The following is a 13,544-nucleotide window of genomic DNA, read 5'->3' as shown; positions in this document are numbered from 1 at the left end:
AGAGCACTACATTAGACCAGGGCCTATAGGGCTCTATAGAGCACTACATTAGACCAGGGCTTATAGGGCTCTATAGAGCACTACATTAGACCAGGGCTTATAGGGCTCTATAGAGCACTACATTAGACCAGGGCTTATAGGGCTCTATAGAGCACTACATTAGACCAGGGCCTATAGGGCTCTATAGAGCACTACATTAGACCAGGGCCTATAGGGCTCTATAGAGCACTACATTAGACCAGGGCCTATAGGGCTCTATAGAGCACTACATTAGACCAGGGCCTATAGGGCTCTATAGAGCACTACATTAGACCAGGGCTTATAGGGCTCTATAGAGCACTACATTAGACCAGGGCTTATAGGGCTCTATAGAGCACTACATTAGACCAGGGCTTATAGGGCTCTATAGAGCACTACATTAGACCAGGGCTTATAGGGCTCTATAGAGCACTACATTAGACCAGGGCTTATAGGGCTCTATAGAGCACTACATTAGACCAGGGCTTATAGGGCTCTATAGAGCACTACATTAGACCAGGGCCTATAGGGCTCTATAGAGCACTACATTAGACCAGGGCTTATAGGGCTCTATAGAGCACTACATTAGACCAGGGCCTATAGGGCTCTATAGAGCACTACATTAGACCAGGGCCTATAGGGCTCTATAGAGCACTACATTAGACCAGGGCTTATAGGGCTCTATAGAGCACTACATTAGACCAGGGCCTATAGGGCTCTATAGAGCACTACATTAGACCAGGGCTTATAGGGCTCTATAGAGCACTACATTAGACCAGGGCCTATAGGGCTCTATAGAGCACTACATTAGACCAGGGCTTATAGGGCTCTATAGAGCACTACATTAGACCAGGGCTTATAGGGCTCTATAGAGCACTACATTAGACCAGGGCTTATAGGGCTCTATAGAGCACTACATTAGACCAGGGCCTATAGGGCTCTATAGAGCACTACATTAGACCAGGGCTTATAGGGCTCTATAGAGCACTACATTAGACCAGGGCTTATAGGGCTCTATAGAGCACTACATTAGACCAGGGCTTATAGGGCTCTATAGAGCACTACATTAGACCAGGGCTTATAGGGCTCTATAGAGCACTACATTAGACCAGGGCTTATAGGGCTCTATAGAGCACTACATTAGACCAGGGCTTATAGGGCTCTATAGAGCACTACATTAGACCAGGGCTTATAGGGCTCTATAGAGCACTACATTAGACCAGGGCTTATAGGGCTCTATAGAGCACTACATTAGACCAGGGCTTATAGGGCTCTATAGAGCAGTACATTAGACCAGGGCCTATAGGGCTCTATAGAGCACTACATTATACCAGGGCCTATAGGGCTCTATAGAGCACTACATTAGACCAGGGCCTATAGGGCTCTATAGAGCACTACATTAGACCAGGGCCTATAGGGCTCTATAGACCACTACATTAGACCAGGGCCTATAGGGCTCTATAGAGCACTACATTAGACCAGGGCCTATAGGGCTCTATAGAGCACTACATTAGACCAGGGCCTATAGGGCTCTATAGAGCACTACATTAGACCAGGGCCTATAGGGCTCTATAGAGCACTACATTAGACCAGGGCCTATAGGGCTCTATAGAGCACTACATTAGACCAGGGCTTATAGGGCTCTATAGAGCACTACATTAGACCAGGGCTTATAGGGCTCTATAGAGCACTACATTAGACCAGGGCTTATAGGGCTCTATAGAGCACTACATTAGACCAGGGCCTATAGGGCTCTATGTAGGGAATACAGGGACATTTTTAATGCAGCAAAAGCATATCTGGCTTAAAAAAATAAAAATAAAAACACTGACTAATTGTGCAGCTTTTTAAGACATTTGCGAACATAAATTAAATCCTACAGCATTTTTTTTTTTGTTGTTGCTCATTTTCCTTCTGCTCTCATTTCAGACTGTTTTGAACAGAAAGGGAACTAAAAACACAGTGAACCCTCCATCTGTCTACACGAAAGGAGGCATCCACCCCTTCCACCCACTACATGGTATATTCCCCACTTACATCCTACACAGTGATCCGTACCATGTCGCTTGAAATGGGGGAGGTTCCCTGGAACGTCTATAGGCTTCAATCAAAATACAGTACAGTTAAGTCCTGAGTGTAGCCAATTGTGTCGGCGTTTGCAGGGTGTGTCCCACATCTGATGTCTTAATCTTTATTCTTCAATTGATTGAGATAAATCAGTCTTTGTTTCACTACTGCTCCTCTGTCTCTCATCTTCTCTCCAGTTAAATACAGTTTGTGTTTTGTCCCTCCCCCCTTTACTGGGATGTGCTTGTTAAATGCTCTTTACAGTCCTCTTCTCCCAATGTGTGCTCCATTAGCGGCTTGCCGGCTTCCTATTGGCTGGCTGATTGAGGTGGCAGGGTTGTCCATTGGTCCACCGAGGAGGTGAGAGGGCAGGTGCAGGCAGAGTGAATGAAGGACAGTGTGTGTGGGAAACGAATGGCACTAGAGTACAACTGGTTTTTAGGTTAGGTCACAAGGCATGTTAACACTCAACTCTAGACAGAAGAGTGGTCATGTGTACTGTGAGTTCTGTACACACACGAGTCTGATTAGCTTGGGTGCAAGTATCGATCAATGCTTGTTGTCTGTGCATGTTTGTATGCATGCATGTACACTACAAGACCAAAAGTATGTGGACACCTGCTCATCAAACATCTCATTCCAAAATCATGGGCATTAATATGGAGTTGTTCCCCCCCTTTGCAGCTATAACAGCCTCCACTCTTCTGAGAAGGCTTTCCACTAGATGTTGGAACATTGCTGCAGGGACTTGCTTCTATTCAGCCACAAGAGCATTAGTGAGGTCGGGCGCTGATGTTGGGCGATTAGGTCTGACTCGCAGTCGGCCTTCCAATTCATCCCAAAGGTGTTGGATGGGGTTGAGGTCAGGGCTCTGTGCAGGCCAGTCAAGTTCTTCCACACCGATCTCGACAAACCATTTCTGTATGGACCTCGCTTTGTGCACGGGGGCATTGTCATGCTGAAACAGGAAAGGGCCTTCCCCAGACTGTTGCCACAAAGTTGGAAGCACATAATCGTCTAGAATGTCATTGAATGCTGTGGAGTTAAGATTTACCTTCACTGAAAAACATCCCCAGACCATTATTCCTCCTCCACCAAACTTTACAGTTGGCACTATGCATTGGGAAAGATAGCGTTCTCCTAGCATCCGCCATACCCAGATTCGTCCGTCAGACTGCCAGATTGTGAAGCGTGATTCATCACTCCAGAGAACGCGTTTCCAGTACTCCATAGTACAATAAAGGCAAGCTTTACACCACTCCAGCCGACGCTTGGCATTGCGCGTGGTGATCTTATGCTTGTGTGTGCGGCTGCCTGGCCATGGTAACCCATTTCATGAAACTCCCGACGAACAGTTATTGCGCGGACGTTGCTTCCAGAGGCAGTTTGGAACGGACCGTTGCAACCGAGGACAGAGGAGTTTTACCCGCTTAAGCACTCGGTGGTCCCGTCCTACCACTTGGCGGCTGAGCCGTTGTTGACCGGGGCTAGCTCTACCTGGGCATACATTTGACAAACTGACTTGTTGGAAATGGTGGCATCCTATGACGGTGCCACGTTGAAAGTCTCTGAGCTCTTCAGTAAAATATTGGCAGTAGAATGGCCTGTCTATGGAGATTGCATGGCTGTGTGCTCGATTTTATACACCTATCAGCAACGGGTATTGCTGAAATAGCCGAATCCACTAATTTGAAGGGGTGTCCACATACATTTGTATATATAGTGTGTGTATGTATGTATGTATGTATGTAAAGTCTATTCAAGTTTTCTCGTCGATGTACTGAGCAGTCTGTCTACGCCCTATTCCGGGCTGCGTTAGGGGTCAGGGATTAGGAGCCGTAGGGTCACACACGGGGGGAGTATTTGGGGTTTCTTGGCACCTCGGTGAAAGATTTGAGCTCGTAAGGGATCCCTGTGTCCACCTCGATGGACTTGCGGGAGAAAAGCAGCCGGATATCGTTGTGCAGGTAAATCTTCCCAGATTTGGAGCTCTGGAATCTACAGAGTCAAGAGAAAACAAAGAAGAAGCCTCACGGTCAGTAGCCTGTGTAAAGCTACTCTACTGAAACAAGGCACTGACCAGCAAACCATCCTAAAGACACTAAGTAAATGATTACATTAGAAAACATTTTTAAAAATCCTGCATTCGAAATGCTATAAAATTAATCTTGGTTTCGTACAAACAAAAGCAAACAACAAACAGATGAATGGGTGGGCATAGATGGATGAGTAGGAATAGATGGATGAGTAGGAATAGATGGATGAGTGGGAATAGATGGATGAGTGGGCATAGATGGATGAGTGGGAATAGATGGATGAGTAGGAATAGACGGATGAGTGGGAATAGATGGATGAGTGGGAATAGATGGATGAGTGGGAATAGATGGATGAGTGGGAATAGATGGATGAGTGGGAATAGATGGATGAGTGGGAATAGATGGATGAGTGGGCATAGATGGATGAGTGGGCATAGATGGATGAGTGGGCATAGATGGATGAGTGGGCATAGACGGATGAGTGGGAATAGACGGATGAGTGGGAATAGATGGATGAGTGGGAATAGATGGATGAGTGGGAATAGACGGATGAGTGGGAATAGACGGATGAGTGGGAATAGACGGATGAGTGGGAATAGACGGATGAGTGGGAATAGACGGATGAGTGGGAATAGACGGATGAGTGGGAATAGACGGATGAGTGGGAATAGATGGATGAGTGGGAATAGATGGATGAGTGGGCATAGACGGATGAGTGGGCATAGATGGATGAGTGGGCATAGACGGATGAGTGGGAATAGACGGATGAGTGGGAATAGATGGATGAGTGGGAATAGATGGATGAGTGGGAATAGACGGATGAGTGGGAATAGACGGATGAGTGGGAATAGACGGATGAGTGGGAATAGACGGATGAGTGGGAATAGACGGATGAGTGGGAATAGACGGATGAGTGGGAATAGACGGATGAGTGGGAATAGATGGATGAGTGGGAATAGAAGGATGAGTGGGAATAGAAGGATGAGTGGGAATAGACGGATGAGTGGGAATAGACGGATGAGTGGGAATAGACGGATGAGTGGGAATAGACGGATGAGTGGGAATAGACGGACGAGTGGGAATAGACGGATGAGTGGGAATAGATGGATGAGTGGGAATAGACGGATGAGTGGGAATAGACGGATGAGTGGGAATAGATGGATGAGTGGGAATAGACGGATGAGTGGGAATAGACGGATGAGTGGGAATAGACGGATGAGTGGGAATAGATGGATGAGTGGGAATAGAAGGATGAGTGGGAATAGAAGGATGAGTGGGAATAGACGGATGAGTGGGAATAGACGGATGAGTGGGAATAGACGGATGAGTGGGAATAGACGGATGAGTGGGAATAGACGGATGAGTGGGAATAGACGGATGAGTGGGAATAGACGGATGAGTGGGAATAGACGGATGAGTGGGAATAGACGGATGAGTGGGAATAGACGGATGAGTGGGAATAGATGGATGAGTGGGAATAGATGGATGAGTGGGAATGGATGGACGGAGATGGAAGGATGGAGATGGATGAGGTTGGACTGGATGGACAGACATTCCTAACAAAAGATATTGCACATGCGATACAAACCGTACAGAAAAATACAATTCCACAACCATCTGAACCTTAAAGGGATAATCCACCCAAAACAACAAGTGCCTATGATTAACAGTGTTAAACATAGTTAAATAACACTAGTATGTGAAAACAATATTTTTTGAGAACAAACGTTTCAATGAGTCATTTATTATAAGATTGGTAGCAACGTGTGAAAATCGGTGTTTGAAACCAATTGCTGGCCACGTCGACTACAAAACCCACAATGCAGTGCTCCCTCTCTGGGCTGGATGGCTAGTTAGCAAACGTGGCTACACACAATAATACCACAGTCAATATTAGCATGTGAGAAGTAACTAGCTAGCTGTAAAAAAAAAATTAAAAAAATCGCCCAAACAAACTGCATTATTTATCTCACAGAGCTCAACTTGCAGTTCCTCTCAGCCCAGAGCGAGCGCAGGGTATGTTGCTATGGCAACAACGATCCTTTACCATGTTCCCCCACAGACACACAGGGTACATTGGGAGACGGTGTCCGATGGAGAAACTGAATTGAATAATTTGGTACACCGTTTAGATTGAGCACGTCTAAGGGAAATACTGTACACATTGTCATGGCGATATAAATGGATAGTTGTGTTGTAGACACAAAATGTGTACATGCCAAATATTGGCTGATTTGGCCATCTGGAGTCCAGGTAATTGTTTTAAAAGCGTTATGACGAGAACCATGTACAGAGCCTTCAGAAACTATTCACAGCCCTCGACTTGTTCCACATTTTTGTTGTGTTACAAACTGAACTTCAAATGGATTAAATTGAGATGTATTTGTCACTGGCCTATACAAAATTGCCCATAATAATAAAATGGAACGATGTTTTTCTAAATTTGTACAAATTAATAAAAAATGAAAAGCTGAAATGTCTTGAGTCAATAAGTATTCAACCCCTTTGTTAGGGCCTAAACGAGTTCAGGAGTAAACATGTGCTTAACAAGTCACATGGACTCACTCTGTGTATAATAGTGTTTAACATGATTTTTTAATGACTACTCTGATCTCTGTACCCCACACATACAATTATCTGTAAGGTCCCTCAGTCGAGCAGTGAATTTCAAAACACAGATTCAACCACAAAGACCATCAACATTTTCCAATGCCTCGCAAAGAAGGGCACCTATTGGTAGATGGGTAAAAAAACAAAAAACAGACATTGATCATTCCTTTGAGCATGGTGAAGTTATTAACTAAACTTTGGATGGTGTATCAATACACCCAGTCACTACACAGATACAGGCGTCCTTCATAACTCAGAAACCACTCAGGGATTTCTACATGAGGACAATGGTGACTTTAAAAATGTTATAGTTTAATGGCTGTTTGACGGGAGAAAACTGAGGATGGATCAACAACATTGTAGTTTTACTCCACAATACTTAAGTCAGGAAAACCTTGTTCAGTCTGGGAGTTGAATTCACCTTTCAGCAGGAACGACCTAAAACACAAGGTCAAAATCTACACTGGAGTTGCTTACCAAGAAGACATGGATTGTTCCTGAGTGGCAGACTTACAGTTCTCCCTAAAAAGGAGAGACCTGAAAATGGCTGTCTAGCCACGATCAACAACCACTTTGACAGAGCTTGAAGAATTGTCTAAAGAACAAATGGGCAAATTTTGTTTCAATCCAGGTGTGGAAGGCTCTTAGAGACGCAGAAAGACTCAAAGCTGTAATCGATGCCAAAAGGTGATTCTAACAGGTATTGATTTAGGGGTGTGAATACTTATGTAAATTAGATATTTCTGTATTACATTTAATACATTTGCAAAAATTTCCAAAAACATATTTTCATTATTGGATAGTTTGTAGCTGGACGAGAGAAAATAAATATTGAATCCATTTTGAATTCAGGCTGTAAAACAACAAAATGTGGAATCAGTCAAAGGGGTATGAATACTTTCTGAAGACACCGTAGCTATGACACATTCCTACACAATTTTCTGATTTCACAGACTGACCACTGAGAAGTTGAGCCATGGGGTACATTTGTTCTATAACCACTGATAGAACATGGGCGTTCACCAAATTGACAGGAATTTCATGATTTTTTATTTCTGTGGGTGGATTATCTCTTTAAAAACAAACAGAAAATCACCAGATAGACATACCTGAGGTGTATCAAGTAGCAGAGAATCTTCTTCCTCTCTGTGGGTGTTGCCCTGGGCTCTGTAGGCCCCTCCCCCTTCCCACCTGGCCCGGCCTCCTCCACGGGAACCAGGAAGATGCGGTGACGCAGGAAGGTCATGTGATTGACGGGCATGTCCCCAAAGTTATAGGTCACGAGGAACATCTTCACCACAGTTTTATTGGGGTTGAATAAGGTCTGGAGGGAGAGAGAGAACAGTTTTATTGGGGTTGAATAAGGTCTGAGGGAGAAAAAACAGTTTTACTGGGGTTGAATAAGATCTCAGGGAGAAAGAACAGTTTTATTGGGGTTGAATAAGGTCTGGAGGGAGAGAGAACAGTTTTACTGGGGTTGAATAAGGTCTGGAGGGAGAGAGAACAGTTTTATTGGTGTTGAATAAGATCTGAGGGAGAAAGAACAGTTTTACTGGGGTTGAATAAGATCTCAGGGAGAAAGAACAGTTTTATTGGGGTTGAATAAGGTCTGGAGGGAGAGAGAACAGTTTTATTGGGGTTGAATAAGATCTGAGGGAGAAAGAACAGTTTTACTGGGGTTGAATAAGATCTGAGGTAGAAAGAACAGTTTTATTGGGGTTGAATAAGGTCTGGAGGGAGAAAGAACAGTTTTATTGGGGTTGAATAAGATCTGAGGGAGAAAGAACAGTTTTACTGGGGTTGAATAAGATCTGAGGGAGAAAGAACAGTTTTATTGGGGTTGAATAAGATCTGAGGGAGAAAGAACAGTTTTATTGGGGTTGAATAAGGTCTGAGGGAGAAAGAACAGTTTTATTGGGGTTGAATAAGGTCTGAGGGAGAAAGAGGACCATGAGACTCACCACTTGGATGGTCCCTGCTTTGGGTACGCTGTATCCCTTCTTTCCAAGAGGCTCCAAGGAGATCACTCCCTACAACAGAGAGATGAAATGATTTTACGTCATGTCCCTCTCTCTCACACACACACACACACACACGCACACACGCACACACGCACACACTAACCAAGAAGGGTGAGGGTGCGCTGTGCTCTGAGATGTCATAGTAGGTGACGTGTACAGGCAGAGTGGCGTGTTGAGGGCAGTAGGATCCGCTGGCACCGATCTCTGCTGTGAAGCCCTCGATACGACCCGACGGAGAGAAACGACCCTTCAAGATCGACTCCTGGAGAAGAAACCACGAGAGGGAAAAGTGAGGAGGATCAACACACAGATACTTCAAAAACAACAAGAGGGAACAAAGTAAGATCCAAGATTCAACAACTGAGACATAAACTGAACAAGTTCCACAGACATGTGACTAACAGAAATGTAATAATGTGACCCTGAACAAAGGGGGGGTCAAGATCAAAAGTAACAGTCAGTATCTGGTGTGGCCACCAGCTGCATTAAGTACTGCAGTACATCTCCTCCTCATGGACTGCACCAGATTTGCCAGTTCTTGCTGTGAGATGTTACCCCACTCTTCCACTACGGCACCTGCAAATTCCCTGACATTTCTGGTTGGAATGGCCCTAGCCCTCACCCTCCGATCCAACAGGTCCCAGACGTGCTCAATAGGATTGAGATCCGGGCTCTTCGCTGGCCATGGCAGAACACTGACATTCCTGTATTGCAGGAAATCACACACAGAACGAGCAGTATGGCTGGTGGCATTGTCATGCTGGAGGGTCATGTCAGGATGAGCCTGCAGGAAGGGTACCACATGAGGGAGGAGGATGTCTTCCCTGTAACGCACAGCGTTGAGATTGCCTTCAATGACAACAAGCTCAGTCTGATGATGCTGTGACACACCGCCCCAGACCATGACGGACCCTCCACCTCCAAATTGATCCCGCTCCAGTGTACAGGCCTCGGTGTAACGCTCATTCCTTCAACGATAAACACGAATCCCACCTTCACCACTGGTGAGACAAAACTGCGACTCGTCAGTGAAGAGCACTTTTTGCCAGTCCTGTCTGGTCCAGCGGCGGTGGGTTTGTGCCCATAGGTGATGTCTGGTGAGGACCTGCCTTACAACAGGCCTACAAGCCCTCGCTCCAGCCTCTCTCAGCCTATTGCGGACAGTGATGGAGGGATTGTGGTTTCTGGTGTAACTCAGGCAGTTGTTGTTCCCATCCTGTACCGGTCCCACAGGTGTGATGTTCGGATGTACCGATCCTGTGCAGGTGTTGTTACACGTGGTCTGTCATTGCGAGGACGATCAGCTGTCCATCCCGTCTCCCTGTAGCGCTGTCTTAGGCGTCTCACAGTACGGAGATTGCAATTTATTGTTCTGGCCACATCTGCAGTCCTCATGCCTCCTTGCAGCATGCCTAAGGCACGTTCACGCAGATGAGCAGGGACCCTGGGCATCTTTCTTTAGGTGTTTTTCAGAGTCAGTAGAAAGGCCTCTCTAGTGTCCTAAGTTTTCATAACTGACCTTAATTGCCAACCGTCTGTAAGCTGTTAGTGTCTTAACGACCGTTCCACAGGTGCATGTTCATTCATTGTTTATGGTTCATTGAACAAGCAGCATGGGAACCAGTGTAAAAAACCCTTTACAATGAAGATCTGTGATCTGATTTTTATGAATTATCTTTGAAAGACAATGTCCTGAAAAAGGGACGTTTCTGTATGTAGAAGCGAATTTAAAGTATGGATAAGAAACCACTAGAGGAAAGAGTGAAGAAGATCAATTACAAAGCACTGCTACTTCTATGACCATGAGGAATTTTGAAAATATCTCTAAATATTTGGTAGAAAGTTCTGACAAAATACTTTACGAAACATTTTCACACGGATGGTATATGTCACACTTAATTGTGAATCGTCTCTTCAGGTAAGAATGTACTGTAATGTGTCGTCTGTTTTCTGGATATACATTTCAGGTGTCCACAAGCATAGTAAAACAAACAAGTATGTTATACCTCAAAGTTGCCCAGTAGTGACCGGCTGATTGAGGAAGAGGGCCAGCCTGACCGAGCAGAACGACACAAGGTGTCTGTGCGCCGTCCACTACGCAGCTGTCGACTGCACACACACCCACGTAAACACACACACACACGTAAACACACACACACACACGTAAACACACACACACACACACACACACACACACACACACACACACACACACACACACACACACACACACACACACACACACACACACACACACACACACACACACACACACACACAGATAAAACAACAGTGGATGGTTTAGCCATGGTTACAGTCACATAAGTCACAATCAAATATGATGTTTTGAAATGATAGTAAGTAAAGGAATCAACTAAAGGTAGAAAGTAAACATACCTTTTCAACCTCCTGCTGGTTCTGCTGACTTCTGATACACTCTGAAGGAGGACAAGAACGAGAGTGAGAGAGAGAACCAGAGAGAGAGAGACGGACAGACGGACAGAACCAGAGAGACGGACAGAACCAGAGAGAGAGAGACGGACAGAACCAGAGAGAGAGAGACGGACAAAACACGGAGAGAGAGACGGACAGAACACGGAGAGAGACGGACAAAACACGGAGAGAGAGACGGACAGAACCAGAGAGAGCGACGGACAGAACCAGAGAGACGGACAGAACCAGAGAGAGAGAGACGGACAGAACCAGAGAGAGAGAGACGGACAAAACACGGAGAGAGAGACGGACAGAACACGGAGAGAGACGGACAAAACACGGAGAGAGAGACGGACAGAACCAGAGAGAGCGACGGACAGAACCAGAGAGACAGACAAAACGTGGAGAGAGACGAACAGAACCAGAGAGAGACGGACAAAACCAGAGAGAGCGACGGACAGAACCAGAGAGAGACGGACAGAACCAGAGAGAGACGGACAGAACCAGAGAGAGACGGACAGAACCAGAGAGAGACGGACAGAACCAGAGAGAGACGGACAGAACCAGAGAGAGCGATGGACAGAACGTAGAGCTTCACTCACCAAAACAACATAAAGGAATGTAATGAAGGTACAGTGTGTGTCTGTGTACCAGTGTGTGTGTGTGTGTGTCTGTGTACCAGTGTGTGTTTGACCTGTGTGGTTTGGTAGGGGGGGGGGGGTTCTATCGGGGCGACAGCAGCACAGGCAGGCAGACCACGTAGCATAGAGAGAACAATACAGGCTCTCTCAATATACATTCTGGAGCCACTCGGCTGTCAAATGACTGTTACATTAAAAAGGGAAGCTGCCTGCCACAATGACACGCCTGACAGCACAAACTACGAACAGTGTATAGTCTTCTGTGTGTGCTAGTCTGTACTCCTCACCTTGGCGTGGTCCCGGCCCTGTGCGTTAGGCAGCAGGTGGCTCCAGAAGGGGGCAGCCTTGGCATCGGTGCCCCTGCAGGAGGCCAGCCCCAAGCCAGGGGCCAGCAGGGCCAGACGGCTCCTCTTAGAGGTAGAGGGGCCCTCGTCCTCCGAACACGACTCTGCCGTGTCGCTAGAGGATAGAAGTTTCTTCTTAGCAGGGCAGGGGACCGAGGGGACCCCACGGAACCCGCTGGTGCTGGGGGACTTCTCCAGGGAGGCCAGCTCGTTGGTGGATGCTGTGGTACTGGGACGGGGCGGGGTGGATTCTAGTTCGGCCCCACACTCACTGCCCTCCCCGGGACCCTTGGGGTCTGTGGTGAGAAGGTAGTGGGGGGAGAGGGAGCCTGTAGGTCCGAGGGGAGGTCCAGGGGGGTTGGGGGTGTCGAAGGCTCCGGGGGCCCAATAGGAACCCTCGTCACTGCAGGAGTTGGGCTGACGCTGTCCCGATGAGGAGCCACTACTGCAGCCCGTCCCGGACCCTCCAGGATCAGAAGGAGGCTCTGTGCTGGGTAAGGGGCTGCGGGAGCCAGGGGGGCTGTGGGGAGACAGCGGAGCCCACGGGTCCGGGACGGGCCTGTCGTGGTTGTGCTGGGCGGGGCGTCGGGCGGGGGTGTGGCCTGGGGAGAGGGGTTCAGGTGGGGGGGATCTAGGTGACAGGTCCCCATCTGAGTCTCTGTGATCGACCATGACGCAGGAGAATACCTGCCCTACCCCTACCCCCATCCCAACCCCTACCCTAGGTCCTGGCCCACACAGAACCCCTTCTTCCTGGGTGTCACCATCTCTGTATGTGTCCCCAGCCAGGTGGGGCCATTTGTGGCTAAGCTTGGGCTCCTCCAGGCCCCTCTTGACCCCCTGCCTGGCAATCCGAGGGGCCTGTCCCGGCTGGGCCTCACTTGTCCTGGGGGGGTCGGAGGTTGAGAACCCCCCCAGCTGGGAGAAGATAGAGAGCTGGTAGACCTTCTGGAGACGCAGCTGCTCCTGACCAAAGTGTCTGGAAACCCCAACCATCACCCCAGGATCAGGGCCCTGTGAAGGGGCTGCAGGAGAAGACAGGTCCCCCTCATGGGATGGAAGCTCCACAGGAGCCAGCTCCTCCTTGCTGCCGTGCGTCAGATCTACGTGAATGTGCCTCATGGCTGCTTGGGGTTCAGAGGTTAGAGGTCAGAGCCTTAAGAGTGTCTGAGAGATGTTGTGCAATTTAACAGCTCGTCAAGCAGCAGCAGGAAACAGGAAGTTCTAGAAAGTGCAAGGAGGCTGATGTTCTACAGGCAGAGAGGTCCTATACTTCCTTCTGTGACATCATCAGCACACGGTAAACCAGGAAGTAGAGACGCATAGCACCTGAGAAGAGAAAAAGGTGTGACACACTCAGCAACAAGTTATCAG

The 13,544-nt window shown here is 47.4% G+C and overlaps 1 protein-coding gene across 3 annotated transcripts in view; it reads right to left on the bottom strand.

Moving 5' to 3' along the window:
• Nucleotides 1-3,713: 3,713 nt before the first annotated feature.
• LOC110525210 (protein FAM214B) overlaps nt 3,714-13,544 on the bottom strand; it is a 44,872-nt gene continuing 35,041 nt past the window's right edge. For 2 of the 3 annotated variants that reach the window (XM_036979329.1, XM_036979328.1), the window contains exons 4-10: nt 12,114-13,499; nt 11,150-11,190; nt 10,759-10,861; nt 8,856-9,014; nt 8,693-8,761; nt 7,841-8,055; nt 3,714-4,083 (exon numbers count right to left, since the gene is read on the bottom strand). In XM_036979329.1, the coding sequence (XP_036835224.1) occupies nt 3,930-4,083; nt 7,841-8,055; nt 8,693-8,761; nt 8,856-9,014; nt 10,759-10,861; nt 11,150-11,190; nt 12,114-13,292 (1,920 nt within the window). In that variant the 5' untranslated portion in view covers nt 13,293-13,499 and the 3' untranslated portion in view covers nt 3,714-3,929. Of the gene's footprint in view, nt 4,084-7,840; nt 8,056-8,477; nt 8,663-8,692; nt 8,762-8,855; nt 9,015-10,758; nt 10,862-11,149; nt 11,191-12,113; nt 13,500-13,544 lie in introns of those variants that run through there. The other variant, XM_036979330.1, reaches the window with a different exon arrangement.

The sequence above is a fragment of the Oncorhynchus mykiss genome, chromosome 6 (genome assembly GCF_013265735.2).
Source record: "Oncorhynchus mykiss isolate Arlee chromosome 6, USDA_OmykA_1.1, whole genome shotgun sequence".
NCBI lineage: Eukaryota > Metazoa > Chordata > Actinopteri > Salmoniformes > Salmonidae > Oncorhynchus > Oncorhynchus mykiss.
Note: the sequence above shows the minus strand (reverse complement) of the source record. Positions and strands in the feature narration are given on the sequence as shown.